Source organism: Caloenas nicobarica, chromosome 37 (assembly GCF_036013445.1).
Source record: "Caloenas nicobarica isolate bCalNic1 chromosome 37, bCalNic1.hap1, whole genome shotgun sequence".
In the NCBI taxonomy this organism is placed as follows: domain Eukaryota; kingdom Metazoa; phylum Chordata; class Aves; order Columbiformes; family Columbidae; genus Caloenas; species Caloenas nicobarica.
The window spans coordinates 1,672,109-1,699,086 of record NC_088281.1 but is presented as its reverse complement, the minus strand read 5'-3'; the positions used below and the strand labels follow the sequence as shown (position 1 = coordinate 1,699,086).

The 26,978-nt window shown below is 51.9% G+C and overlaps 1 protein-coding gene across 1 annotated transcript; it reads left to right on the top strand.

Moving 5' to 3' along the window:
* Positions 1 to 531: 531 nt before the first annotated feature.
* LOC136001066 (olfactory receptor 14J1-like) lies at positions 532 to 18,660 on the top strand (the record flags this gene model as incomplete). Its single annotated transcript, XM_065655113.1, has 2 exons — positions 532 to 993; positions 18,547 to 18,660. Coding segments are annotated over 2 exons (576 nt in total), but the record flags the coding sequence as incomplete, so codon positions are not given.
* Positions 18,661 to 26,978: the final 8,318 nt, after the last annotated feature.

Sequence of the window (26,978 nt, the reverse complement as noted above, 5' to 3'; positions counted from 1 at the left end):
GGCTTCCGCCAGGACGTTCTCCTGGAAAAAGAAAAGGGTCTCTTTGTGGGAGGGTCTGTGGGAAATGGCTTTGGTTTTTCCCAGAGGAATCTCATCTAAACCGTCACTGTTTATTCCTCCTTGCACAGGTCCTCATGCCCACAGGCAGCAAATGTCCAACAGCAGCTCCATCAGCCAGTTCCTCCTCCTGCCGTTCACAGACACACGGGAGCTGCAGCTCTTGCACTTCTGGCTCTTCCTGGGCATCTACCTGGCTGCCCTCCTGGGCAACGGCCTCATCATCACCACCATAGCCTGTGACCATCAACTGCACAACCCCATGTACTTCTTCCTGCTCAACCTCGCCCTTCTCGACCTGGGCTCCATCTCCATCACTGTCCCCAAATCCATGGCCAACTCTCTGTGGGATACCAGGGTCATTCCTTTGCAGGTTGTGCTGCCCAAGTCTTCTTTGTATGTTTCCTGTTTGGTGCAGAGTATTTTCTTCTCACCATCATGTCCTACGACCGCTACATTGCCATCTGCAAACCCCTGCACTACGGGACCCTCCTGGGCAGCAGAGCTTGTGTCCACATGGCAGCAGCTGCCTGGGCCACTGGGTTTCTCAATGCTCTGCTGCACACGGCCAATACATTTTCACTGCCACTGTGCAAGGGCAATGCCCTGGACCAGTTCTTCTGTGAAATCCCCCAGATCCTCAAGCTCTCCTGCTCAGATGCCTACCTCAGGGAAGTTTGGCTTCTTGTAGGTACTGTCTGTTTAACTTTTGGCTGCTTTGTGTTCATTGTGCTGTCCTATGTGCAGATCTTGAGGGCCGTACTGAGGATCCCCTCTGAGCAGGGACGGCACAAAGCCTTTGCCACGTGCCTCCCTCACCTGGCCGTGGTCTCCTTGTTTGTCAGCACTGCCATGTTTGCCCACCTGAAGCCCCCCTCCATCTCCTCCCCATCCCTGGACCTGGTGGTGTCTGTTCTGTACTCAGTGGTGCCTCCAGCAGTGAACCCCCTCATCTACAGCATGAGGAACCAGGAGCTCAAGGATGCCCTGTGGAAACTCATATCTTAGTGTTTTATGAAGCAATAAACTGTCCATCTCCTTCTACATAGCAGTTTTAATGTCATTAGTTACAGGCCCAGCCTCTCATCTCTATTTTCTGTTGTTATTGATGTTTTTTTTTGTTGTGATAACATTGTCATCCCCTTTCTAAATCACTTTCTGCTTTTCTTTTATAACCACTGGCTGTGTAAATGAGGAGCCATGATCTGTGTGTATTTAAACAAAATAAAGGGTCCTGTAGTGACTTGTTTTTCATTATATCCTTCCTGCAAGGCCTGTTTGGAGTTGCAGGGACAGCTCTTGTGCACATGGGAGGAGGGGAAAAGAGTCCAGCCTGGCAGCCCTGCCAGGGAGCACCAGCGCTTGGCCTTCCAGAGCTGTTCTCGTTCCACTCCCACACTCTCCTTCTCATCCCTTGTGTTGGTGCAAGGCCTGAGTGCTCTGGCAGCCTGGTCACCATCCTGCTGTGTGTGAGTCCTGTGAGCGCAGGCAGGGACAGGCCATGGGCACTGCTGTGACAGAGCTGGCCTCTGTAACAGTACTTCTATAAAGAAGAGTGACCTACTCAGGGCAGTGCCGGAAGGCTTAGGTCTTCTTCAAGTTTCTGTCAAGAACATGCACAAGAAGGTGGCCACAGATGCAAACACCAGTGTCCAGCTGCACAGTGTGTGTGTGCAGGGTTGGGCACACAGCAGTGTCCTCGCACAGTCAGGCCTCCTGCCAGAGACCTGCAGGACCAGCAGAGCAGGGGCTGGGCTGTGCCCCTGTGCACTGGACACCCCGCGGAAGCTGCTCCAGGACATCGTCACGGACTGGCCCCTCACAACCTCCCTTTCCAGCACTGGGCTGTCACACCAGATTGAGAATTTTTTCCTGAATGAGTAGGTCAGAAGTCCATGTTTGCATTGTACAGATGAGATGTGAGCACACACATCATGTACATGAGGTGAGATGAAACCGAGTGAGGACAAACACCATCAGCTATTCCTGGGGGTTCCATGAACGCCTGTGGGACAGACCGTGTCTCAAGGTCACTTCACATTGGGAGTAAAAGCCCATGGAAAACCACCCACTGGGATCTTCTTCCTTGGACTGAGGTCCCCATGTCCATTCCTCATGACGTGGGACATCTCAGATGAGTGCAGAGCAGGGTGACACACCACAGGGCTGAGGTGCCTCCTGTCCTTTGGGAGTGGCAACAGAGGCCAGAGGGACACTGTGATTCCTGCCTATGTGTGTAAAAGGGACAGACTCTGTCTCTGAACATCCCTGGGTGCATAAGGAGTCCAGAGACCAGCTCAGACACGGATGCCTGATGGAATCCTGGCATTTCTGTGTGTGACTCCAGGAATAAACCTCAGTGGCCCAGTGAGATTCATCTCAGCTGCTGGGACAGGCTCATTGCAAGTGCTCCTGTCTGCTACATCACCCTTGCCCATGATTCTTGATTGTGCTTTCAAAAGTGACAGCAGAAACACGGGAGTCCTGAGGTCCTTGGGAAAGGAAGATGTCAAACCCATCTTCAAGAAGGGCAGGAAGGACAATTTGAATAATTACGGGCTGGTCAGCCTACCTCCATCCCTGGGAAGGGGACAGGGCGCGTCTTCCTGCACCGATCTCCAGGCACCTGAAGGACAAGGAAGGGATTGCTGAACCAAAATGAGCGGAAAACCCAATGAGTCCCAAGAAATGCTCTGAACCCGTTCCAGAGCTTTAGACCCCCGGGAAAGAGCTCAGTGACAGTGCAGCCCATGCAGTTGCATCTGTGTCCCTCACTGAGCAGCACAACCAGTGTGGAGTCACCCCATGGTCCTGCAGCCAACCTGCTCTGTAGAGCATCAGTGCCAGGTTGGGGCCCTGTGGGGAGCACAGGGAAGGGGCCAGGAGCACCAGACCAGATCAGAGGAGGGACGGGGGGAGATCAGACAGGAGCTGACCGGGGCTGGAAATTGCCTTGGAGAGAAAAATGCTGGTGTTCAGCTGCCCCAAGATAATACCCAGAGTTCAGGGTGCAGGGCCAGAGGTCCTTGCTGTCCTGGTGCTTCACCAGGCCCTGGAAGTAGCTGGAGAAGGATCCGTGTCCCCCACTTGCCATCTTTTAGTGCATCATCGCTCGCGAAGGGTGGCATGGAAAGCAAGTCTGGGACTCTGTTTCAGGATTTGCACCGAAGAAAGTATTCGCCCACAAGCCACATCATTTTGCTCTGGTACTTCAGTCCTGGTGCTCATCACATGTCCTTAAGACAAACTTATGCACCCCTCTTGTCAACCTTACCCCAAAAGTCACCCCTAGACAAGGCTCCTGAGCTGGGGCCGAGCTGGAGAACTGGGGTCCAGCTGTGACCAGAGGAAGGACAAGGCCTGTCCTGGGTCCTCTAAAGGGCCGCCAGCCTCTGTGATCTCCACCAGAAAAGGCAGCATGCAGGAAACTGTAGACCATCCCCATGCCCATTGGAGGCCCTTAGGAAGAGTTCCTCTCTCCAAATATCCAGCCCAGCTTGTTGCTGCATGAACAACCAGGAGAAACTGCCCCAGGACCCTCATTCCAGACCCCATCTCCTCCACCCCATACAGGCAGTGCTCTCCCCCTTGTCACTGAGGTGGTTCCAGGGACCCAAGAGACACCTGTGGGGAGGAGATGTTGGGTAGGGACATGGTGTCCTTCAGTGCTCCTCATGGTACCTCCTGCTGGGCTTTGTGCCGCTGGTCACAACCCTCTGAGCCTGGCTGTTCAGTCAGTTCTCAGTGGTGCTAAACAGGAATATGCCCATGAGCACATTGGGCTGCACTGGGAGGAGCGTGGCCACCCAGCCAAGGGCAGTTATTGTCCATCTAGACTCCGCACTGGTGTGGTCACATCTGGAGCGGGGTGTCCCAGTGGGAGGTTCCCCATTCTGGAGGAACGGGGAGGAGCTGTCGTGTGGCCAGAGACAGTCTGGGTCATGTGTGGAGATGTAGAGAGACCCAAACTTCTTTAGCCTGGTGAAGTGGAGGCTGAGGAAACGTGCTGTTTTTACTGAGATTGAGTTAATTTTCTTCATGCATTTTGAATCTCTCTCCTTCATAGCTACTACAGTCTTTTGTTTAGATTTGCTATGAGAATAATAACACTGTTTCTTCCCTGGGATAGATTTAATTTTTTCTTTTAGCAGCTTTACAGTGTTTGCCATTTGGTATGAAAGGAATGTCAGAACTCACTGATATCTTGGCTGTTGTCAGGGAAACCAAGGACTTCTTTGGCCATCCAGCTGCAGATGCAAATTGGCAGGAGGGGACACAGACAGGACAGCACCTGGATTGACATGCAGGCTGATCAATGAAATATTCCCTGTGATTAGCGTCATGCTCAGTATAAAGCTGGAGCTGGCTTTTAGGGCTTGTTACATCCATTACTTTGGGTTTTCCAGCTGGTTTGGTTAGTTCCATTCAGAAGTTTCATTCTGTCAGGAGTTGGATGTTAGTTCGGCCTTTTGCCGTTCTGCCATTTTGCAGTTGGCCCTTGGGCCTTTCTGCGTGTTGCCTTTTAGCTCTCTCTTGCTGGGATCAGCTGTTCAGGACCAAGGTGCTCCCTTCTGCAGGACTGTCTGTTCTGTGTGACTGGAGTTACATGAGGGATTGCACTGAGTATGTTTTCTTAATTTAATTTATCTATTTCTATTTAATTTACCTTGACTATTAGTGAAACCAAGGACTTCTTTGAAGTCCAGCTGCAGGTGCAAATTGGTAGGAGGGGGCACAGACAGGACAGCACCTTGATTGACACCCAGGTCAATCAACGAGCTATTCTCTACCATTAGCATCATGCTCGGTATAAAGCTGGAGATGCCTTTTCCAGCTAGTTCATTTCAGTTTTCCGGCTACTATGGTTAGCTCTGTTGGGATTGCACTGAGTAGCGTATATTTTACTTTATGCATATTTTAGTATAAGTATATTATTAGTAGTAGTGTATTATTTTTATTATTTTTATTGTCTTATTATTTTTTTTCTCTAAACCCACGAGTTTCTCCCTTCCCTTTCAGTTGTCTCCCTTATCCCACTTGGGGACTGGGAGCAGGATGTGAGCAGTTCTCATGGTCTTAGTTGTTGGCTGTGGTAAAACCATGACAAGAAAGAGTAGTAGTAGCTTCAGAAATCTTGAAAATCACTTTCCGAGATGATGGCACGCTTGTTTGGTTGGGGTTTTTTTTGGTAATGGGAAACAGCATGAGAAAGGAAAACCATCAGAAACTGCAGCTCTGGAGGTCCAGAGTGGACCTCAGGACAAAGAAATGTCATTCTGAGCACAGTGCTGTGGTCATTCAGAAGGACTCTGGATCAGCCATGGCTTTGTGTTTCAAGGAACAGCTGGTGGGGATGGAGAGACAGCAGCACAGGTGGGGACACACTGGGGTGAGAACTAGCTGGGGAAGCGCATGGGGTGTCTGCAGCCTGTGGGGAAACAGCCACAGGCCTGGGACAGTGTAGGATGGACCGTGGTGGAGATGGCCAAGGGTGCTGGCAAGGCTGGATGTCCCTGAAAGACCCAAGGTCTTTGTCCCCTTGGCTATGGCTGATGTCCCTGACAGCGAGGCCTAAGGGGAGACACATGGTTGTCATGGCCACGGCGCCCCATTGCCTCCTTGCACCCCCCAGGGAGTGTCACACCATTGTCCTGCACTGGGCATCATCCCCACATCCCCAGGAAGAGCCCTGAGACACGCGTGAGGGACAGGATCTCCCTTCCCAGGGGCAGGGGGTCAAGGCTTGGCCATTGTCCTTCATCAAACAAATCAAGGGTTTTCTCAGCATCAGAGCTGCTGCACTTTGCCTTTGCCTGATGCAATCACTGCCTCCAATTACCCGCTCTAACGAGTCCCTGGGGAGGCTTTGTCAGTAACAGCCCTCAGTGGGGCCCATTAATGCTTCAAGGTACTTTGGGCTTTGCTTCTGACTTGGACTTCTTGAGGAGATTCTTCAGTCTGTCCTTGGGATCTGAGGTTCATGGACTCAGCACCAAATACGCCATGGGGCTCATTAAAACACAGAAATCTCTAACGAGTGATGTTTCTGTAATTTTCTTCCAGTCTTCAAGACTTGTAGAACTAACTGGAGAGGTTTCAATGGGACACTTACTGATGAAGATTTCAAAGAAGATTTCATAAAGGAGGGTTTTTTCTTTCAAGGGTATTTTCTGTCATTTTTCAGTGTGTAGAAGAAGTGACAGCAGCATTCTGCAATGGACATTGATCCAGAGGGTCTCCTGAAGCCATCTGGACAGGCAGGAGAACAGTCCCTTGAGGCTGGACACTGTATGGACACCCTTGCTCCTCACCCCCCACCCCCAGTCTGCCCATTCCCTCATTGGCCACCTGGGACTGGCATCACTTTTCCTCACATCAGACTTCTGCACTGAGCTCTGCAGGTGGATGCTGCAGCTCCTGCACACCAGCTCCCACCTGCTCTCCTGTGTAAACACTACACAATTTCATAAACACTAAAACAGTTTCCTCAACTGTGTGTGTAAGCTGGATCTAATGAGGTCCACCATCCACACGGGACATCCACACAAGAACTGTTTTAGACAGAGAGATAGGAAAGAATAGGTATAAACACAATTAACCTGTTGACTACCATGTTAATTAGACTTCTGAAGAATGAGGCAAGTTTGTAACTCCGTGAAGCTCAAAGCAGAAACCAGAGAGTTGAGAGGCAACTGAATGACCAAAGAGCAAGTGGAGGAGGAAACCTGAGAGCACTGGGAAGGGCAAACGTCCAGACAGTCTGCTGGAAAGTTGTCCTTTGATATGGGCATTTAATTAAGGAGAGGTGGAAACTCCTGAATGATGACAGAGATGAAATAATAGAGTGTTGGTAATAGAAGTACAGGGGAAGACCAATATTTGTTTTCGTACTCTTAGTACACTTCCTGGTAATTCACTTTTTAGCATTTTTGTGTGTTTCTGGTGGGGGTTTTTTTGTTTGTTTTGGATTTTTGTGTTAATATGTTAAAAAATAAACAAACAAACAAAACCAGAAACAAACAAACAAACCAACCAAACAGAAAACAACCAAAAAACCCCACAAACCAAGCCAAACCACAAAACAACAACAACAACAAAGTGCACCCTTCCAGGCAGACATCAGTCATCAGTTGTCTCACCATAAACCGCCAGGGCCATTTGAGGGGCCCCAGTGCACCTGAGGTGCTGGCCTGGGATTGGCATCTATCACAGAGGACCTGGGGAGACCAGAGCAACTTGCAATGCAGGGGGAGCCTGGGCAGGGGTTCCTGGGGCATCTACACTGGCACCAGGTGTCTGTGTCCCTGGACCTGAAGACATTTGTGTCCTAAATCCATTCCCAGTTCTGGAAAACTCTTTCCTTTTCAAAGAAAAGACATCCCCCCACAAAGGCTTAAAAAAAAAAAAAAAAGAAAAAAAGAAAAATAAAGAGAAGTATTTTGACACCTTCCTTTGCTTTGGATCTTTGTCTTCAGTTCTTCTTATTTTAATTTTCATTGACATTAACTGACATCTGATGGGCCTGCAGGCATTAAGCCAAGATCATTTTGTGTCTTGCATAGCGCCCCATGCCCTCTAAACCTTCCCTGCCCAGGACTCCTCACACTTTGCCCAGAGCGAGTCACACTGAGCTGTTGGCTGGTTCACTGGTTGAGATGATGGTTTAGATGGTCACCTACAGCACAGCTGGATTCATGGCCCATAATCATCTGCTCTGCTCCAGTTAGAAAGAGCCCATCATCACAATGGGATCGTAAGAGAACTGAGGTTGAAGGGACCTCAGGAATCTGCAGTCCAACCTGTCACAAACTGGGTCAGACCAAGGTGTTCAAGCCTTGATTCAATCAGAGATTGAAAACTTGCAAAGACAGAGCCTGTGCAGCCTCTCTGGGTGACCTGAGACAGCACTTGGCTGAGCTCCTGGGGAAAAAGCTTTTCCTTATGTCCTGGCTGAACCTCTCTCACCTTCCACCCATTCTCTTCTGTTCTTCTACCACGCACCATGGTGAAGAGCCTGCCTGCGTGTTCTCCATGACCTCCTATAAGAGTTGGTTCGAAGAACAGTATTTGCCTGAACATCGCCATCAGGGACTTGGAGAACAGATGCCCTGATAGAAAGAACTGTACAAGGACTTGGAGAGAGGCCTGAGGAAAAGAACTGTGTTGTACAGGTCTCTCTGACCTGGGGCTACAGGTAACAATAGCTGCTGTCCAGAAGATGATTTCACCTGCTGCCTCAGCCAAACTTGCCCCCACCTCGTCTCTGCTACTAAGGCCAGCGAAGCAGAGCATGTGCAGAGGCTTGACGAAGGTCTAGAGGTCACCCAGCGGACCAGTAAGAGACCCCTGAACCGAGGCGACACAGGCGCAGACGGGTTCTGGCAAGCGAAGAGGGGACTCTTCGGGCCTGCGCAGTTAGGCCTGGATTGCGAAACAAAGGCGGTGATTGGCCTCAATCAACGGGAGAGAGGAGGGGTGAAGAAGCGTAAAAGACGATTCCCAACTGGACATCATTGAGATGTCCCCACCAAAGGATCATGGATCATGACGGAGGACTGGCAGGATGCTGCTTTTGGGACCTGAGACCATAGGGACGCCTGTGGAGTCGCGGTGGTAGCTAATCCTCTTTCCCCCTTTTTTTTCTCTTCCCCTTTTCTCCTCTTTCTCTATCGTGTGCCGCTTTACGGGCAAAATAATAAAGTTAACACTGTTTGACTGAATTGTAACCCCTTGGCATTTTGGTCGCCTTAATTTTGCGCTTCGAGATCAAGGTAAATGAACCATCACGAGTCCATCATTGAATGGACCGTGACATTAAATTGGTGTCACGGACAGGATTCTGAGAATACAGAGGAGTGCAGGTGCTGTGTGGTCTGTAATAGGAGAAGAAAGTTTCGCTCCAGCCACACCTGGCCCTACACCCGATAAGGTGATAGGTGTCCAGAAAGTAAGGGGGGCGATTCAGTTTTTTTGCACACCACACACGCCTTGGTGTTGAGCACTCCAAACTTGAGTTGAGGGCTCTGTCTCTGGGATCTCAAAGTGCAAAAATGGGTGTTGTTCTCATGTTGATGAGAATCGTCCGCTAGGGAGAGTGAAGGGGCAATCCTGTGTGTTTGCGTAACTAAGTTGAGCCTTCCCGTAGCAGATTTTTGTCCCCTCCAACCACTCGGGAAAGAGAAGGGTGACACAGCAGTTGCTGTGCTTTTGTATAACTAACTTGTGCCTTCCCGACGTGGGTTTGGCCCCTTCATAATAAGAATGACTGAAAAGGTTGATAATCAAGATTTTTGGTTAGGGAAAGATCGAGACTCATTCTACACACTTTTAGCAAAGTATGGGGCTCGACCCTCCATACCAGAGAGGACTGGGCTTGTGATAATTGGGCTAACTTACAGAGTGTAGTTGTGGATAACTTTTTAGGAGGCATAACATGTATGTGTGGTAAGCAATCCAGGGCTCCACATGGCCGCGGTTTAGGTTTAGGCTGCCGCTTGCCGTCCTCTGCCAGCAGAGACATGGAACATCACGGCGCGTGGACAGTGGCTGATCACCAATAGCAAATGGGGATGGGACGCGTGATCAGCGCATTGTAGCCAATCACTACCGTTTCTTTAGCGCGTGCTCAGGGAAAAAGTTCTATATAGTCTTTGTTGTTATGTTGAATAAAGGAGAACGATTTAACCCACATTGGGATGCTGTCGTTATTCTGGCCGACTCTTTCCGTCCAACGAGGCTCGTCCTAAGGATCCACTCCGACATGTAGTGGACCGAGTGATTTCTCTACAGACTAAGTCTAAGTTTAGATCAGATAAGAACAAAGCTATGGTCTGTGCTGTCCTAGGCCAGCCTAGTAGCAGCGATTGAAGATTGCCTCAGGCAACGTAGTAATGAAAGCAAAATTATAGAATCCCTTGAAAATCTGGTGCAGATTTCGCAAAAAACGATCTCCAATTTAGAACAATTAGAAAATTCTTCACAATGATTTGAAAAAGAGAGGGAAAAAAACTGCTCATTACAAGCTACTCTAAAGGAGGAATGTTTATAAAACACAGGAGAGCTGAGGGAGCAGCAGCTAGAGGAGAGAGGTATCAGACAAATAAATCAGATTTACCCTCAGAAAGAATTGGAGGAGATGAGAAAACGTGATGAGGAATACCCACACGTGAGACCCTTAGTGAAAACAGAATATTTTTATGCAAATGAGGAGGATACTGACCCTCACATTACAACTAAGCAAACACCTTACACTGCCACCGAGCTGGCCAAGCTAAAGAGAGAGTATGGGCGCCTCCCTAAAGCGGAGCACGGAGCACGTGTGGCACATATCCCTAACTGGGGGAGACCAAATTCAGTGAAGTGAACAGGAAGCTAGTGGTTACTGGGGGCATGGAGTTTTCTTAACAACTGGTGACAGACGTGCCCCATGGTCCCTAACCCAGCGAGCTGCTTATTGGGCTGGAGGGCTAAACCCTTTAGATAGAGGAGAGCCCCTGGCAATCACTGGCACACCCGATCAATTGCTAGGAAGTGTAAACAAAGCAGCCTGCTTGCAAATGGTACATGAAAGAAAATTGATTCCTGAATGTGAATCCTCAATGATGCTGGCAGTGAGTCCGGACATGATGACTCCCTTGATAAGGGGACTCCCAGAGACACTTAAACCTTCAAAGGACAATCGCATTGATGAGCCCAGTAGAAAGGTTGGAAGGTTTGATGAGAAGCCACGATACCAGAAGTGGGAGCCAGAAGGATGGAGCTGACACTAGCGTTGATTCACTCTTTACCCCTGCCCCGACTTCCCCCAACCAACCAAATACTAAAAAGGTGTGGACGTGGGGGGAAACAGCACAAGAATTGATACATTATAATAGGAAATATGGCCCTGTAAAAATCCTAGAAGAAAGGTCAAGAGGAATCTGTCATGTTGAAGTCAAGAATGTGCCCCTTTCTACCAGTACTGCTGCTGCTACCAGTGCTCCAAGAAAGAAGCATCTGCATATTAGAAGAGGAAAGGGGGAACAACCTAAGATCCGACAACAATGGTGGGTTTTGGGAATTTAAAAGGGAGTTCCCGGAGATATAATGGAAGACTTACTTACCCCTTGATAAACTGAGTAAACTGGTATCAAGGTGGCATAATCCAAAAGAACATTCACAGAGCATGAAAGAAGTCCTACCCATTATACCTTCAGCTCCCTCCTCCACCGAGGATGAAACTCTCCCAGAAACAGGAAAACTAGAACCTCCATTCCCTCCATTCCGCACTCATACCTGAGGGCAGGATGTGACAGGCTGTGGGCATTACAACATAGTCCAGAAGCTTCTCAGTCTCTCTGGGCACCTCCTTTGCTGAGGACCCTGTCAACTGACTGAGGGTCCCACCCGTCCTGCCCCCCAGCTGGTGCAGGTGAAGTCACCCTGCCCGGGGCAGGGGAGGATGTGACTGTCAGCACCTTGGTACCACCCTGGTGTGTACGTGGGGACAGGCACAGTGGGGCACAAAAGGTGCGAAGGAGCCATTGACTGCCCTATTGAAGGCTCTGGATCTCAGGGGGATATGCAACTGCCACAGTGGGGCATTGTGATGTCACTGGTGATGTCACAAAGGGCCCTGCCCAGGCACCCTTTAAAAGCGGGGCTGGGGGTGCAGAGCTGCATCCTCTGGCAGGACAGAGAGGTGGCTACTCCACCGTGACCTGGTCCTGGTGAAAGAAAAGATGTGGCTGCAGCCGGACATGCTGCCGTAGCCGGCGCCGCTACCAGAGCCGCTCTCGCTGCCGCTATGTCCCATCCCTGAAACTGTGAGGCCAATAAGAGCCAAAATTTCCCATCTCTGGATACCTTGGGCCACGCAGGATAAAATTTCCTGTCCCTGGACCCATTAGGGCACCAAGACCTAAAATGTCACATCCCTGGACCCCTTGGGCCACCGAGAGCCAGAATGTCCCATACCAGACCCCGGATATCCCATCCCTGGAGACTTTGAGACCAAGACCTAAAATGTCCCATCCCTGGATCCAATATGTCCCATCTCTAGACACTTTAGGCCACCCAGGCCCAGATATCCCATCTCTGGACCCCATGAAGCCTCCGAGACCCAGGATGACCCATTCCTGGAAACTTTGGGGACACCAAGTCCTAAGATGTCCCATCTCCAGCAACCTTGGGCCACTAAGATCAAGATGTCCCATCCCTGGACACTTTGGGCCACCAAGACCTAAAATGTCCCATCCCTGGATCCAAGATGTCTCATGCCTGGAGACTTTGGGCCACCAAGATTCAGGATGTCCCATCCCAGGACCCAAGATGTCCCATCTCCAGCCCCCTTGGGCTACCCAGGCCAAGATGTCCCATCCCTGGAAACTTTGGGCCACCAAGACAAAGGATGTCCTATCTCTGGATCCTTAGGCCACGAAGACCTAAAATGTGCCATCTCTGGACACTTTGGGCCACCAAGACCAAGATGTCTTATCTCTGGACACTCTGGAACACGAAGACCAAGATGTGTCATCTCTGGACCCATGATGTCCCATCTCCAGCCACCTCGGGCCAACCAGGCCCCTGATGTCCCATCCCTGGACGCTGCGAGGCCATTAGGAGGCAAAATTTCCCATCCCTGGATCCCTTAGGTGACCAAGACCAAGATGTCCCATCCCTGAAAACTAGGAGGTCACCAAGATCAGGATGTCCCATCCCTGGACCACTTGGGCCACCCAGACCCAGGATATCTCATCCCTGGACCCAAATTGTCCCATCTCCAGCCCCCATGGGCCATCAAGAGCCAAAATTTCCCATCCCTGTATCCCCTGGGCTACTCAGAGCAGGATGTCCATCCCTGGACCCCTTCGGCCACCAAGACGTAGAATGTCCCATCCCTGGACACTTTGGGAACACCAAGACCCAGAATGTCCCACCTCTGGACCCAAGATGTCCCATTTCCAGCCATCCTGGGCCACCAAGATGTTAAATGTCCCAACCCTTGGGCCCCTTGGACTACCCAGGCCAAGATGTGCCATCCCTGGACCACTTAGGCCACTGTGAGCCAGGATGCCCCATCTCAGACCTCCGATGTCCCATCCCTGGAAACTTTGGGCCACTGAGACCAAGATGTGCCATCCCTGGATCCAAGATGTCCCATCTCTGGACCCAAAATATCCCATCCTGGACACTTTGGGCCACCAAGATGCAGGATGTCCCATATCTGGAACTTTTAAGTCACCAAGACCCAAAATGGCCCATCGCCAGGCATCTTGGGCCACCAAGACCTACAATGTCCCAACCCTTGGGCGCATTGGACCACCCAGGCCAAGATGTCCCATTCCTGAACACAAGAAGTCCCATCCCTGAACACAAGAAGTCCCATCCCTGGACACTTTGGGCCACCAAGACCCGAATGTACCATCTCCAGTCATCTTGGTCCACCAAGACCAAGATGTCCCATCACTGGACCCCTTGGGCCACTAAGACCCAGAATGTCCCATCCCTGGACACTTTGGGCCACCGAGACCCAGGATGTCCAAACCCTTGGAGCCCCAGAGCTCCCAGGCCAAGATGTCCTATCCTTGCACCGAAGATTTCCCATTGCCGGACACTTTGGGCCACCAAGATGCAGAATGTCCAATCTCCAGCCCCCTTGCTCCACCAAGACCAAGGTTGTGCCATCTCTGGACCCAAAATGTCCCATCTCCACCACCCTTGGGCCATCAAGAGCCAAAATTTCCCATCCCTGGATACCGTGGGCCACTCAGTGCAAGATGTGCCATCCCTGAAACCCTTAGGCCACCGGGACATAAAATGTCCCATATCTGGACACGTTGGGCCATCAATACTGAAAATGTTCTGAACCGGGACCCCTTAGACCACCAATACCCAAGGTGTCCCATCCTTGGACACTTTGGGGACAATAAGACCAAGGACATCCCTTCTCTGGACTCAAGATGTCCCATTTGCAGCCATCTTGAGCCACCAAGATGTTTAATGCCCCAACCCATGGACCACCCAGGCCAGGATGTCCCATCCCTGGACACTGTGAGGACACCAAGACCCAGGATATCCCGTCTCTGGACCCTTTCGGCTACCGAGATCAGGATGTCCCATGTCCAACCATCTTGGGACACCAAGACCAAGATGTCCCACCCTGGACCACCTGGGCCACCCAGACCCAGGATATCTCATCCCTGGACTCAAATTGTCCCATCTCCAGCCCCCTTGGGCCATCAAGAGCCAAAATTTCCCATCCCTGTATCCTCTGGGCTACGCAGAGCAAGATGTCCCATCCCTGGACCCCTTAGGCCAACGAGACCTAGAATGTCCCATCCTCAGACACTTCGGGCCACCCAGGCCAAGATGTCACATCCCTGGACCCTGTGAAGCCATCAAGACTCAGGATGTCCTATTCGTGGACACTTTGGGGACACCAAGTCTTATGATGTCCCATCTCCATCTCCATTGTGCCACCCAGGCCCCGATGTCCCATGTCTGGACCCCTTGGGCCAACCAGAACCTCAACATCTCCCCCAACTTCGTCCCACCTTATGTGGAGAGTATTGAACTCCAAGACCTCAAAACTTCTCCCCAAACTTACCCCCTCCTCACCTGGGGATGTTCAGCCCCAACCATCTCCCTAACTTCACCGCACCTCATCTAGAGGATGTTGGACCCCAAGACCAAACATCTCCCCCAACTTCACCCCACCTCACATGGAGGAGGCTGAACTCCAGCTGAGACCAAACATCTCCTCCAATGTTGTCCCATCTGGGGAATAGTGAACCCAAGACCCCAAACACCTCTCCAACTTTGTCCCACCTCATCTAGCCGGTGGAGAATCCCAAGACCCCAACCATCTCCCCAAATTCACCCCACCTCATATGGAGGATGTTGAACCCCAACCAAGACCCCAAACATCTCTCCAACATTGTCCCACCTCATCTAGAGGGTGGAGAACCCCAAGACACCAAACATCTCCTGCAGTGTTGTCCCACGTCATCCAGAGGATGTTGAACCCCAACATCTCACCCAATTTTGTCCCATCTGGAGGATATTGAACCTCAAGACCCCAAACACCTCCCCAACTTCATGCCTTCTTCACCTGGAGGATGTTGAACCCCAACCAAGACTCCAAACATCTTTGCCAACTTTGTCCTACCTCATCTGGAATGTGGAGAACTCAGGACTCCAAAACATCTCCCGCAGTGTTGTCCCACCTGGGGGATGGAATACCCAAGACCCAACCATCTCCCCCAACTTCATCTCTCCTCATCTAGCCGGTGGAGAACTCCAAGACCCCCAACATCTCCCTCAGTGTTGTCCCACCCAGAGGATGTTGAACCCCAACTAAGACCCACAAACATCTCCCCAACTTCATCCATCTTCCCCTGGGAGGATGGAGAACCCAAGACACGAACCATCTCCCTCAATGTTGTCCCACCTCACGCTGACAATGTTGAACTCCAAGACTCCAAGATCTCCCCAACTTTGTCCCACCTGGAGGATGTTGAACCCCAAGTGAGACCCCCAAACTTCTTCCCAACTTCATCCAATCTCATCTGGAGGATGGAAAACACAAGACCCTAACATCTCCCACGAACTCCTCCTGATTGGTGAGTGGAGGGGGTGGGGCCTGTGGGTGGGGTCTGTGGGCGGGGCCTGCCAGGGGCAGTGGCCACTGCTGCTCTCCCAGGGAAGTTCATCTGGATGCATTTTGGGGCCACCAGGAAGTTGGTGTCACCCAACAAGACGTGTGAGTGGGCGGAGGGCCCAGCAGGGGCCATCTAGTTGTCCGGTGTCTACTTGTCCATCATCCATCTGTCCGTCCATCCATCCCTCCACATGGCCATCCCTCCATCTCCTCATCCCACCACCCACCTGACCCTCCGTCTCCATCTCCTGGTGTCTCCACCCTCATCTGTCCATATGTCCATCCCCATCTTCTCACCCACCTCCTGGTGTCTCCGTCTCCATCTCCTGGTGTCTCCATCACCTCGTGTCTCTGTCCATCTGTCCATCCCGAGCTCTCCACACACCACCCACCTGACCCTCCCTCTCTTGGTGTGTCTATTTCCTCATCCATCCATCTCCTCACATCTCCCTCTCCTGGCCCCTCCATCTCACAGAATCACAGAAATCAGGGATTGGAAGGTATAAGAGTCGGTCCGAAGAACAGTACTTGCCTGAACATCTCCATCAGGGACTTGGAGAACAGATGTCCTGATAGAAAGAATTGGACAACGACTTGGAGAGAGGCCTGACGAAAAAAATTGTCTTGTACAGGTCTCTCCAACCTGGGGGCTACAGGTAACAATGGCTGCTGTACGGATTCCACCTGCTGCCGCAGCCAGACTTGCCCCCACCTCCTAAAAGGAATTGTGTTCTACAGGTCTCTCCCACCTGGGGACTATAGCTGCTGTGCAGAAGATGGATTTTCACCTGCTGCCTCAGCCAAACTTGCCCCCACCTCCTCCCTGCTACTAAGGCCAACAAAGAAGAGCATGCGCAGAGGCTCTCCAAAGGTCTTGAGGTCACCCAATGGACCAGTAAGAGACCCCTGAACCGAGGCGATGCAGGCACAGGCGGGTTCTGGCAAGCGAAGCGGGGACTCTTTGGGCCTGCGCAGTTCAGCCTGGATTGCGAAACAAAGGCAGAGATTGGCCTCAATCCATGGGAACGAAGCGGGGTGAAGAAGCATGAAAGACGATTCCCGACGGGACATCGCTGAGCTCTCCCCACCAAAGGATCACGGATCACAACGGAGGACCGGCAGGACACTGTACGGGACCTGAGACCATAGGGACGCCTTTGGAACTGGTGGTGGTAGCCAACCCTTTTTTCCCCCTTTCTTTCCTTTCCTTTTTCTCCACTCTCTCTATCGTGTGCCGCTTTACAATCAAAATAATAAAGTAACGCTGTTTGATTGAATTATAACCGCTTGGCATTTTGGTTGCCTTAATTTTGCGCTTCGAGATCAGGGTAAATGAACCATCACGAGCATATCACCAGATGGACTGTGACAGATGGGACCTTGAAAGTTCATCCAGTCCAATCCTCCCGCCAGAGCAGGAGCACCCAGGTGAGGTTACACAGGAAAGTGTCCAGGTGGGCTGGAATGTCTGCAGAGAAGGAGACTCCACAACCTCCCTGGGCGGCCTGGTCCAGGCTCTGTTACCATCACTGAGAAGAAGTTTCTTCCCATATTTAAGTGGAACCTCCTGTGTTCCAGTTTGCACCCATTGCCCCTTGTCCTATCACTGGTTGTCACCCAGAAGAGCCTGGCTCCATCTTCATGACACTCACCCTTCACATATTGATCCCCATGAATGAAGTCACCCCTCAGACTCCTCTTCTCCAAGTTCAAGAGCCCCAGCTCCCTCCGCCTTTCCTCACACAGGAACTGCTGTCCCTGAGGCTTTTTCAAGGTGAGGGGTGGGAGTGTGATCGCCATCACTGTGGTAACGCCCATGCCACGTCCGCCACTCTCGCAAGGGCTCCCAGGGGCTTCCAGGTGGCGAAATCAAAACCCAAAAAGGTCCTTCAGCAGAGGGAATCTCACAGTTAGGGTTCCAGTTAGGTGCCTTCCGCTGCCCTGTCAGAGACACTGGAAGTTGTGAGCTTAAAAGCACACATCCCAGAAACAAGTCATGAGCTGAACTATCAGCTATTAATATTCCAGAAAGGATCATAGAATCATAGAATCATTTCCGGTGGAAGAGTCCATTGAGATCATCGAGTCCAACCATAACCCAACTCTTGCACTAAACCCTAAGAACCGCATCTATACATCTTTTAGACACCTCCAGCAATGGTGACTCAACCACTTCCCCGGACAGCCTGTTCCACTGCTTCACAACCTTTTCCATGAAGAAATGTTTCCCAATATCAATTCTGAACCTTCTCTGGCACAAGCTGAGGCCATTTCCTCTCATCCTATCACTTGCTACCCAGGAGAAGACCAACACCCTCCATGCTGCCACCTCCTTTCAGGTAGTTGTAGAGAGCAAAAAGGTCTCCCTTCAGTCTCCTTTTCTCCAGGCTAAACACCCCCGGGTCCCTCAGCTACTCCTCAGAAGACTTGTGCTCCAGACCCTCAACAGCCTTGTCCCCTCCTCTGCACTCACTCCAGCACCTCAAGGTCTTTCCTACAGTGAGGAACCCAAAACCGAACTGAGGATTCGAGTTGTGTCCTCACCAGCACCAAGTACAAGGGGATGATCGCTGCCCCGGTTCTGCCCACTACACTATTCTTGATGCACACCAGGAGGCCATTGGCCTTTTGGCCACCTGGGCACACGCTGGCTCATGTTCAGCACCTGCCAATCAACACCTCCAGGTCTTTTTCCGCCAGGCAGCTTTCCAGCCACTCTTTCCCAAGCCCGTATTGTTGCAGGGGATTGTTATAAACCAAGTGCAGGACCCGGCACTTGGCCTTGTTGAATCTCAGATAATTGGCCTCAGTCAGCCAACGTCCCTCTGTGTGGCCTTCCCACCCTCCAGCAGATCAGCACTCCCACCCAGTTTGGTGTCATCTGCAAACTTACTGAGGGTGCACTTGATCCCTTCATACCGATCATTGATAAAGAGATTAAACAGAACTGGCCCCAATACTGAGCCCTGGGGACACCACTCGTGACCGGCCGCCAACTGGGTTTGGCTCCATTCACCACAACTCTTTGGGCCCGGCCCTCCAGCCAGTTCTTTATCCATCGCAGATACACCATCCAGGCCACGAGCTGCAGCTTCTCCAGGAGATGCTGTGGGATACGGTGTCAAAGGCTTTACTGAAGTCTAGAGTGCACAACATCCACAGGTTGTGTGGCGGATTCACTCCCCCACGACAGACTTTCCCTCATCTGCTAAACCGGTCACCTTGTCACAGGACGAGATCAGGTTGGTCAGGCAGGACCTGCCTTTCATAAAGCCATGCTGATTGGGCCCGATTGCTCGTCTCGTATGTGTGACCTCCCAGTCCCTTTCCCAGCCCTGTTCCTGCTGTTGGCCTGTCCCCTGCAGGGGCACAAGTGACTCACAGTCCCCTCCACAGCCATTGGCTTCCTACTGGACTATGAGTTCCTGAGACACAGCTGAGCACATGACATCGTACCCAGCCATCGCCCTCCTTGTGCTCCAGTGTGTGAGCAGGTAAAACTAAGCTGGTTTCATCAAATCTATCTAATAGATTTCCTATCAAGGGTCTGAGTGGAGAAATGTTCCTCAGAGGAGCTGCTGTATTTACACTGGGGCATTTTATGTCTCTGCTTCTGCCTCTTTTTCTTTCTTCTTCCTCTGTCTATTTGACATGAAAGAGCTCTCCAAGGAAAAGATTCATGGAATCCTACAATAAGGCGGGTTGGAAGAGACCCCTGAACACCATCTCTGTCCCACTGACCTTTATGGCACCCCAAGGAAGAGCTGATAGCATTTGTGCTCCCTTGGGTTCATCTTACCACATGCACACAGTGGACAGGCACATGATGTGTATGCTTACAACTCATCTGTACAATGAAAACATGGAATCATAGAATGTCCTGAGTTGGAAGGGACCCACCGGAATCATGGAGTCCAATTCCTGTCTCTGCACAGGACAACCACACAGTCCACACCGTGTGTCTGAGGGCTTTGTCCAGTCTCTTCTTGAACACTGTCAGGCTTGGGGCCGTGACACCTCCGTGGGGAGCCTGTTCAGTGTCCAGCACCTCTGGGTGAAGAACCTTTTCCTCATGTCCAACTGAACCTCCCCTGTCACATTTTTCTTACATTCCCTTGGGTTCTGTCATTGGTCACCACAGAGAAGAGCTCAGTACCTACCCTTCCTTCTCCCCTTGTGAGGAAGCTGTAGCCACCATGAGGTCTCCTTTTAGTGTTTTCCTCAGCTCTGATGGTGAGAAACCCCTTGGTTTGCTTTCTGCAGCAGAAAGGAGAAGCCATGAGCCCCAGGCAATGGGGCTGCCCCTCACACACGGCTCAAGGCTCTTCCTGGGACCGTGGGATGTGGGTGTGCAAGGCCGAGGGAAGGACAACACTGGTACAGCAACTTCCAGCTTCCCCATGGGGCTGCAAGGAGGCAACGAGGCCCCAGTGCCGTGAGGACAACGTGTCTTCTCCTGGGCCTCAGTGGCAGAGACAACTGCCATGGCCAAGGGGACAGAGACCTGGGTCCTGTTGGTCCCTTCCAGCCTCACCAGCACCCTTTGCCATCTCCATCACAGGCTGTTCTGCACGGTCCTACACCTGCCCCTCTTTCCCTGCAGGCTGCAGACACCCATCTGCTTCCTCTCCTTGTTCAAATTTGTCAAATATCTTTCTTAGTAACAATGTGAAGTGAAAAGCACTCCTCACTGGAACTGCTGTATTTATGTTAACACCTTCTATATCTCCTCTTCTGCCTTTTTATTTTTTTTTACGATTCCTCTACCTATTCTCTCTCCAGAAACCTCTCCAAAGCAATTATTATTTCAAATCACAGAATAACTCAGGTTTGAAGAGAGCCCTTGTCTCACTCATCTTGTCTCACTCTCCTGCTCAGGGCAGGGTGAACCAGGGGAGATTGCTCACGGCGCCCACCCAAGTTTGCATCATCCACAAAGGAGCTGAAAGTGCACTCTGTTACATCATAGAACTGGAGAATAAAGATGTTCAACAGTGTTGGCCCAAGTGCTGGTCACTGAGAGATGACGCTGGTAACTGGCTGCACGGAGGACTTTGTACCACTGATGATATTTGGGCTTGATGGTTCAGCCAACTTCCCACCCAGCATCCACTTCTTGAACCCCATCAGCACCACTCTGCCCAGAAGCACACCATGGCTGAGGCCTTGCAAACGCCCTGTACACAACATGCCTTTCTTGCCCCTCTCCATTGGGGTTCAGCAATCCCTTCCTTGTCCTTCACGTTCCTGGAAATGGCTGCAGGACGACATGTCCCATCCCCTTCCCAGGGAGGGAGGTAGAGTGGCCAGCCTGTTATTCTCCCAGTTCTTAGTCCAGCTCTTCTTGAAGATGGCTTTGAGGTCTGCGTTTCCTAAGGACCCCAGAACCATTCTGGTGCCTATGTCACTTTTGAGAGCACAATATGGAATCACGGGCAAGGGCGACATAGCAGACTGGAGCACTTGAAATGAGCCTGTCCAAGGCAGCTGAGATCAATCTCACTGATCCAGTGGGGTTTGTTCCTGGAGTCACACACAGAAATGTCAGGTTCTGTGAAGGTTCTGTCATCTGAGCCAGCCTTGTGAACTCCTTATGCACCCAGGGATGTTCAGAGACAGAGTCTGTCCCTTTCACACACAGGGGCAGGAGTCACAGTGTCCATCTGGCCTCCTGTTGCCACTCCCAAAGGACGGAAGACACCTCAGCCCTGTGGTGTGTCACCCTGCTCTGCACTCATCTGAGATGTCCCACGTCATGAGGAATGGACATGGGGATCACAGTTCAAGGAAGCACATCCCAGTGCTGCATTCAGGTGGTTTCCCACGGGATGTTCCTCCCAACATGAAGTGACCTCGAGACCTTGTCTGTCCCACAGGCCTTCAGGGAACCCCCAGGAATAGCTGATGGTTTTTGTGCTCACTTGGGTTCATCTCACCTCATGTATGATGATGTGCGTGCTCACATCTCATCTGTACAATGCAAACACGGATTTCTGACCTGCTCATTCAGTGTCCCTCCATGGAGGGAAGAGCAACCTCTGTGAGGTGGAGAGAGAGGCCAGGGCTGGAAATGGAGGTTTTGAGGGGCCAGTCCATGACGATGCCCTGGGGCAGCTTCCGCGGGGTGTCCAGTGCACAGGGGCACAGCCCAGCCCCTGCTCTGCTGGTCCTGCAGGTCTCTGGCAGGAGGCCTGGCTGTGAGAGGACACTGCTGTGTGCCCAGCCCTGCACACACACACTGTGCAGCTGGACACTGGTGTTTCATCTGTGGGCCAGTTTCTTGGGCATGTTCTTGAGTAAACCTTTTGAAGAATCACAGAATCACAGAATCACAGAATGCTAGGGATTGGAAGGGACCTCAAAAGCTCATCCCCCCACCAGAGCAGGAACACCTAGGTGAGGTTACACGGGAAGGCATCCAGGCGGGTTTTGAATGTCTCCAGAGAAGGAGACTCCACAACCTCCCTGGGCAGCCTGTTCCAGTGTTCCGTCACCCTCACTGAGAGAAGTTTCTTCTCACATTTAAGTGGAACTTCCTGTGTTCCAGCTTGAACCCATCACCCCTTGTCTTACTGTTGGTTGTCACCAAGAAGAGCCTGGCTCCATCCTCGTGACACCCACCCTTTATATATTTATAAACATTGATGAGGTCACCGCTCAGTCTCCTGTTCTCCAAGCTCAAGAGCCCCAGCTCCCTCAGCCTTTCCTCATAAGGGAGATGCTCCACTCCCTTCATCATCTTTGTGGCCCTGTACTGGACTCTCTCCAGCAGTTCCCTGTCCTTCTTGAACTGAGGGGCCCAGAACTGGACACAATATTCCAGAGGAGGTCTCACCAGGGCAGAGTAGAGGGAGAATAAAAACAATAAAACAACAAAAACCCAACCAATAACAACATATAATACAGATACAGGCTGGACCTGTAATTAATTACAACTCCTATGCAGAAGCAGATGAGCAGTTTATTGCTTCAGAAAACACTTAGATATGAGTTTCCACAGGGCATCCTTGAGCTCCTGGTTCCTCATGCTGTAGATGAGGGGGTTCACTGCTGGAGGCACCACTGAGTACAGAACAGACACCACTAGGTCCAGGGAAGGAGAGGAGATGGAGGGGGGCTTCAGGTAGGAAAACAAGGCAGTGGTGACATAGAGGGAGACCACGGCCAGGTGAGGGAGGCACATGGAAAAGGCTTTGTGCCATCCCTGCTCAGAGGGGATCCTCAGCACAGCCCTGAAGATCTGCTCGTAGGAGAGCACAATGAACACAAAACACATAAAAACTAAACAGGCGCTAACCACAATAAGCCCAAGTTCCCTGACGGAGCTGTCTGAGCAGGAGAGCTTGAGGATCTGGGGGATTTCACAGAAGAACTAGTCCAGGGCATTGCCCTTGCACAGTGGCAGTGAAAATGTATTGGCCGTGTGCAGCAGAGCAGTGAGAAACCCAGTGGCCCAGGCAGCTGCTGCCATGTGGACACAAGCTCTGCTGCCCAGGAGGGTCCCGTAGTGCAGGGGTTTGCAGATGGCAACGTAGTGGTCGTAGGACATGATGGTGAGAAGAGGATACTCTGCTACTATCAAGAAGGCAAATGAAAAGAGCTGTGCAGCACATCCCGAGTATGAGATGACCCTGGTGTCCCATAAAGAATTTGCCATGGATTTGGGGACAATGGTGGAGACGGAGCCCAGGTCGAGGAGGGCGAGGTTGAGCAGGAAGAAGTACATGGGGGTGTGGAGGTGCTGGTCACAGGCTATGGTGGTGATGATGAGGCCGTTGCCCAGGAGGGCAGCCAGGTAGATGCCCAGGAAGAGCCAGAAGTGCAAGAGCTGCAGCTCCCGTGTGTCTGTGAACACCAGGAGGAGGAACTGGGTGATGGAGCTGCTGTTGGACATTTGCTGTATCTGGGCATGGGGCACTGTCACAGGAGGGAATAAAAGCGACATTTTAGGGGAGACTTCTCTGAGCAAAAGCAAAGCCATTTCTCACACACCCTCCCCTGCTCCACACCCCTTGTCCTTTTCCAGACCTCCCTTCGGGTCCGTGGCTGAGCCCTGGGTGGTGCTGGCTGGAGGTGCCGTGAGGAGCAGGGCCTGTGCCCGCTGGCTGCCCAGGAGTCAGCCCTGCTCTGCAGCAGGGGTCATGGAACGGGGGGCAGGGGACGGACCTGGGGTTCAAAGTTGTCATCTGAAACTGCTGCTGGTGCAGAAGGGCCTGGCAGCATCTGCACAGTGACAGAGAATGAAACAGGATGGTAAAATGAAATTTGAAAGTTTTGGTTTTTTTACAGCTTCACAGAATCATAGAATGTTTGGGATTGGATGGGACTTCGAAAGATCATCTAGTCCAATCCTGCGACTCCCTTGGATAGTGTTCTTGCATGTCAGAAAGTCTCAGCATTTATGCTGCAGGGAGAAGAGAGCAAGCCCTGCGAGACCAGAGGATGCCTGTGGGTCAGTGCAGAGTGAGGGCAGCTGCTCTGTCCCTCTGTCTTGCTGCCCTAGGCTGGCACCTTTCTGAGATGGAGACTGATCACACTCCCATGTTACCCTGAAAAGCCACCAGGCACTGCTGAGAGCAGAGGGACCCACCTCAGACCACAACACGTCTCACTCTCTTAAGGTTTCAGTATCCCACGTTTATCCCAGAAACCACGGGTTTCACAAACCCAACAGCATTTTCTCTGTCACAGCATCTCTGTGGTCCTCCATGGGGCTTTCACATAACACACAGATGCTGTAGGACAGGTTTGCATCCTGGAGGGTAGTTCAAAGCTTCTAAGGAAACCCCCAGGAGATATCCAAGTGTCCTAATGATGGCATTTGATTCAGGGAGACTCAGCTCATTCCCCAGCCCCACACACTGCATTGCCCACAGCCCCACAGCTCAGAGCAAAGCTGGGACACCTGTTCCCATGGACACAGCTGCAGGAAAGGACCCACAAGATCAGGCTGTGACTCTGCAGCTGAAACTCCCATCCCCAGAGAGCCTGACAGCAAGAACCAGATCACACCAACAGTGACCCAGAGCAGTGGAGCAAGAAGGAAACTGCGGTGAGGGTGGGTGTGAGAGAGGCCAGGGCAGAGGCAGCCGGGCACTCAGACAGCGTCACCCTTCCCCAGCTGTGCAGCCACCTCCCACACACCAGCATTGCCGGGCAGCTGCTCTCAGCCCCTGTGCTCTGCAGAGGGAACTGGAGCTCTGGCTGCACAGGAGCTGCTTCATGCCTTGGAGCCCCCGGCCCTGAGGGCAGAGGCTTTGCTGGGTGGGAGAGGACGCGAGGGGGCTGCTCACAGGAGGGATCTGCACTGCGGGGATCATAAAGAGGTTTCTCTGCTCTCCCTCCCATAACAATCCCGGGTTTATTTTCCTCTCATTTCTGATCATATCCTTGCTGCCTGGAGATTCTCCTCCTGAGAAGTGTTCTCCTGTCCACGTCTCTTCCCTGTCAGCACTCAGACCCCATCCCACCCTCTGTGCCCTCACACTGGCCCTACAGATCCTGCCTGTTCACAGGGCACTGCCTGGAGGCATCTTCCTGTTTGCAGACTGGAAAACAGGACAGGTCAGACTAAGGCTGAGGGGTTCAGCAGATGTGATGCTGGTGCTGTGCAGAGGCAGAGCAGCAGCTGAAGGGATGTTATGAGGCTTCTGGCAGATGTACTGATGACTCCGAGTTGCAGTTCAGGAGTCTCAGTGACTTGTTTAAGCATGAGAGCTCATCTTCATTTTTTCCTTTCCTGCACCCCCCAACCCTTGGGATAGGAAACTGAAAAGGCAGGCTCAGGAAAGCTCCCTATCTGTCTGGTAATCCTTGCATTGATCTTCTGCTTGAGGCATCCACTTGGAAAAATCCTGGGGGTGATCTGGAGCTGTGAGCAGCCCTGACCCACACAGCACGCTCTCCACAGCAGAAGCACCTTTCCAGCCTTGATAGGGGTGGCTCCTTCCCCCCACAGCTTCTCCCCACAGCACCGTGGGGATCTCCCTGGGCAGGCGTCAGAGTCCCTGCCCCGGCACAGCCCTGGGGTGCAGGGACCCTGCTCTGCAGGACAGCCCTGGGCACCCCTGGGTGCTCACCCGCCTTCACAGCTGTTCAACATTGCCTGACAAGAGCCCCCTCCATACAGATCCCACAAGCTGTGCCTGTGCGAACTTTAGGAGATGCCACCAGGAGCTGCAGCTGCATTGCCCTGCACCCAGAGACTTACCGGGTCAAGGGCTGCAAAGATTTCTCCTCCGTGAGCTCTCAGTCATCCCCATCCTGACCACCTTTAATCTCTCTCTGCCTTGCTCGTCTCCCTGAGATCCCCAGGCAGAGCCCTCAGCCCTGCTGCGCTTTGCAGAGGAGCTGCTCCTGGGCAGAGCTGTCTCTCTGCAGCGCTGCCGCTTGCCATGAGCTCCCTCTGTCCCAGGAGCCCAGCCCAGCTCAGCAGCACATGAGCAGCCCAAGGCGCTTTAATGACCCCTCTGGTGGGTTTGCTGCTGAGTCCATGAACCTCAGACACTGGAGGAAGCTGAAGAAACCTCTCAAGTTGTCAAAGTCAGGTTCAAACTCCAAAGCTTCTTGTAATGTTACTGGGTCGCCCTGAGGAACACTACTGAGGAACTGACCCCAGGGTCTGGTTAGAGAAGAAAACTGGAGGCAGAGATGACAGGTCAGGACAAGCAAGGTGAAGGTCTCTCTGATGATCAGTAAACCTGGATGTGTTTCATTAATCAAAGGGCCAAGCCCTGACCCCCAGCCCTGGGAAGGCAGATCCTGTCCCTCCCACGTTGCCCAGGGCCCTTCCTGGGACAGTGTGATGTGGGGCTGTGCAAGGCCAAGGGCAGGACTATGGTCCCACACCTCCCAGGTTCCTGGCTGGGGACAAGGAGGCCATGAGGCCCCTGTGCTGTAAGGACAAGGTGTCTCCTCACAGGCATCAGAGCTGGAGACAACAGCCACAGCCAAGGGGAGAAGGAGCTCCAGCTGTTAGTGTTTACATGCAGACGGTTTATCCTGATGAGAGCGTCTATCCCAAGATAACATCATGAGGAGTTACAGGACACTACGAATATCACCTGCAGGGGAAAATTTGCTTTCTTGGGGGGCTAGTGCTCGTAATGCCAGAGGTCTGGACTTAGAGGGGAAGTTTCCCTTCATGTGGGACGGCAGCAGGAATGCGTGGAGCTCTGCCTGGGGACAGAGAATATCAGCTGAAAGTTGAGGAGTCAGCGTGAGAGGGCAGAGCAACATGGGCAGTGTTGTGGTGGGTGGACATCAGCTACTGACTCACTGA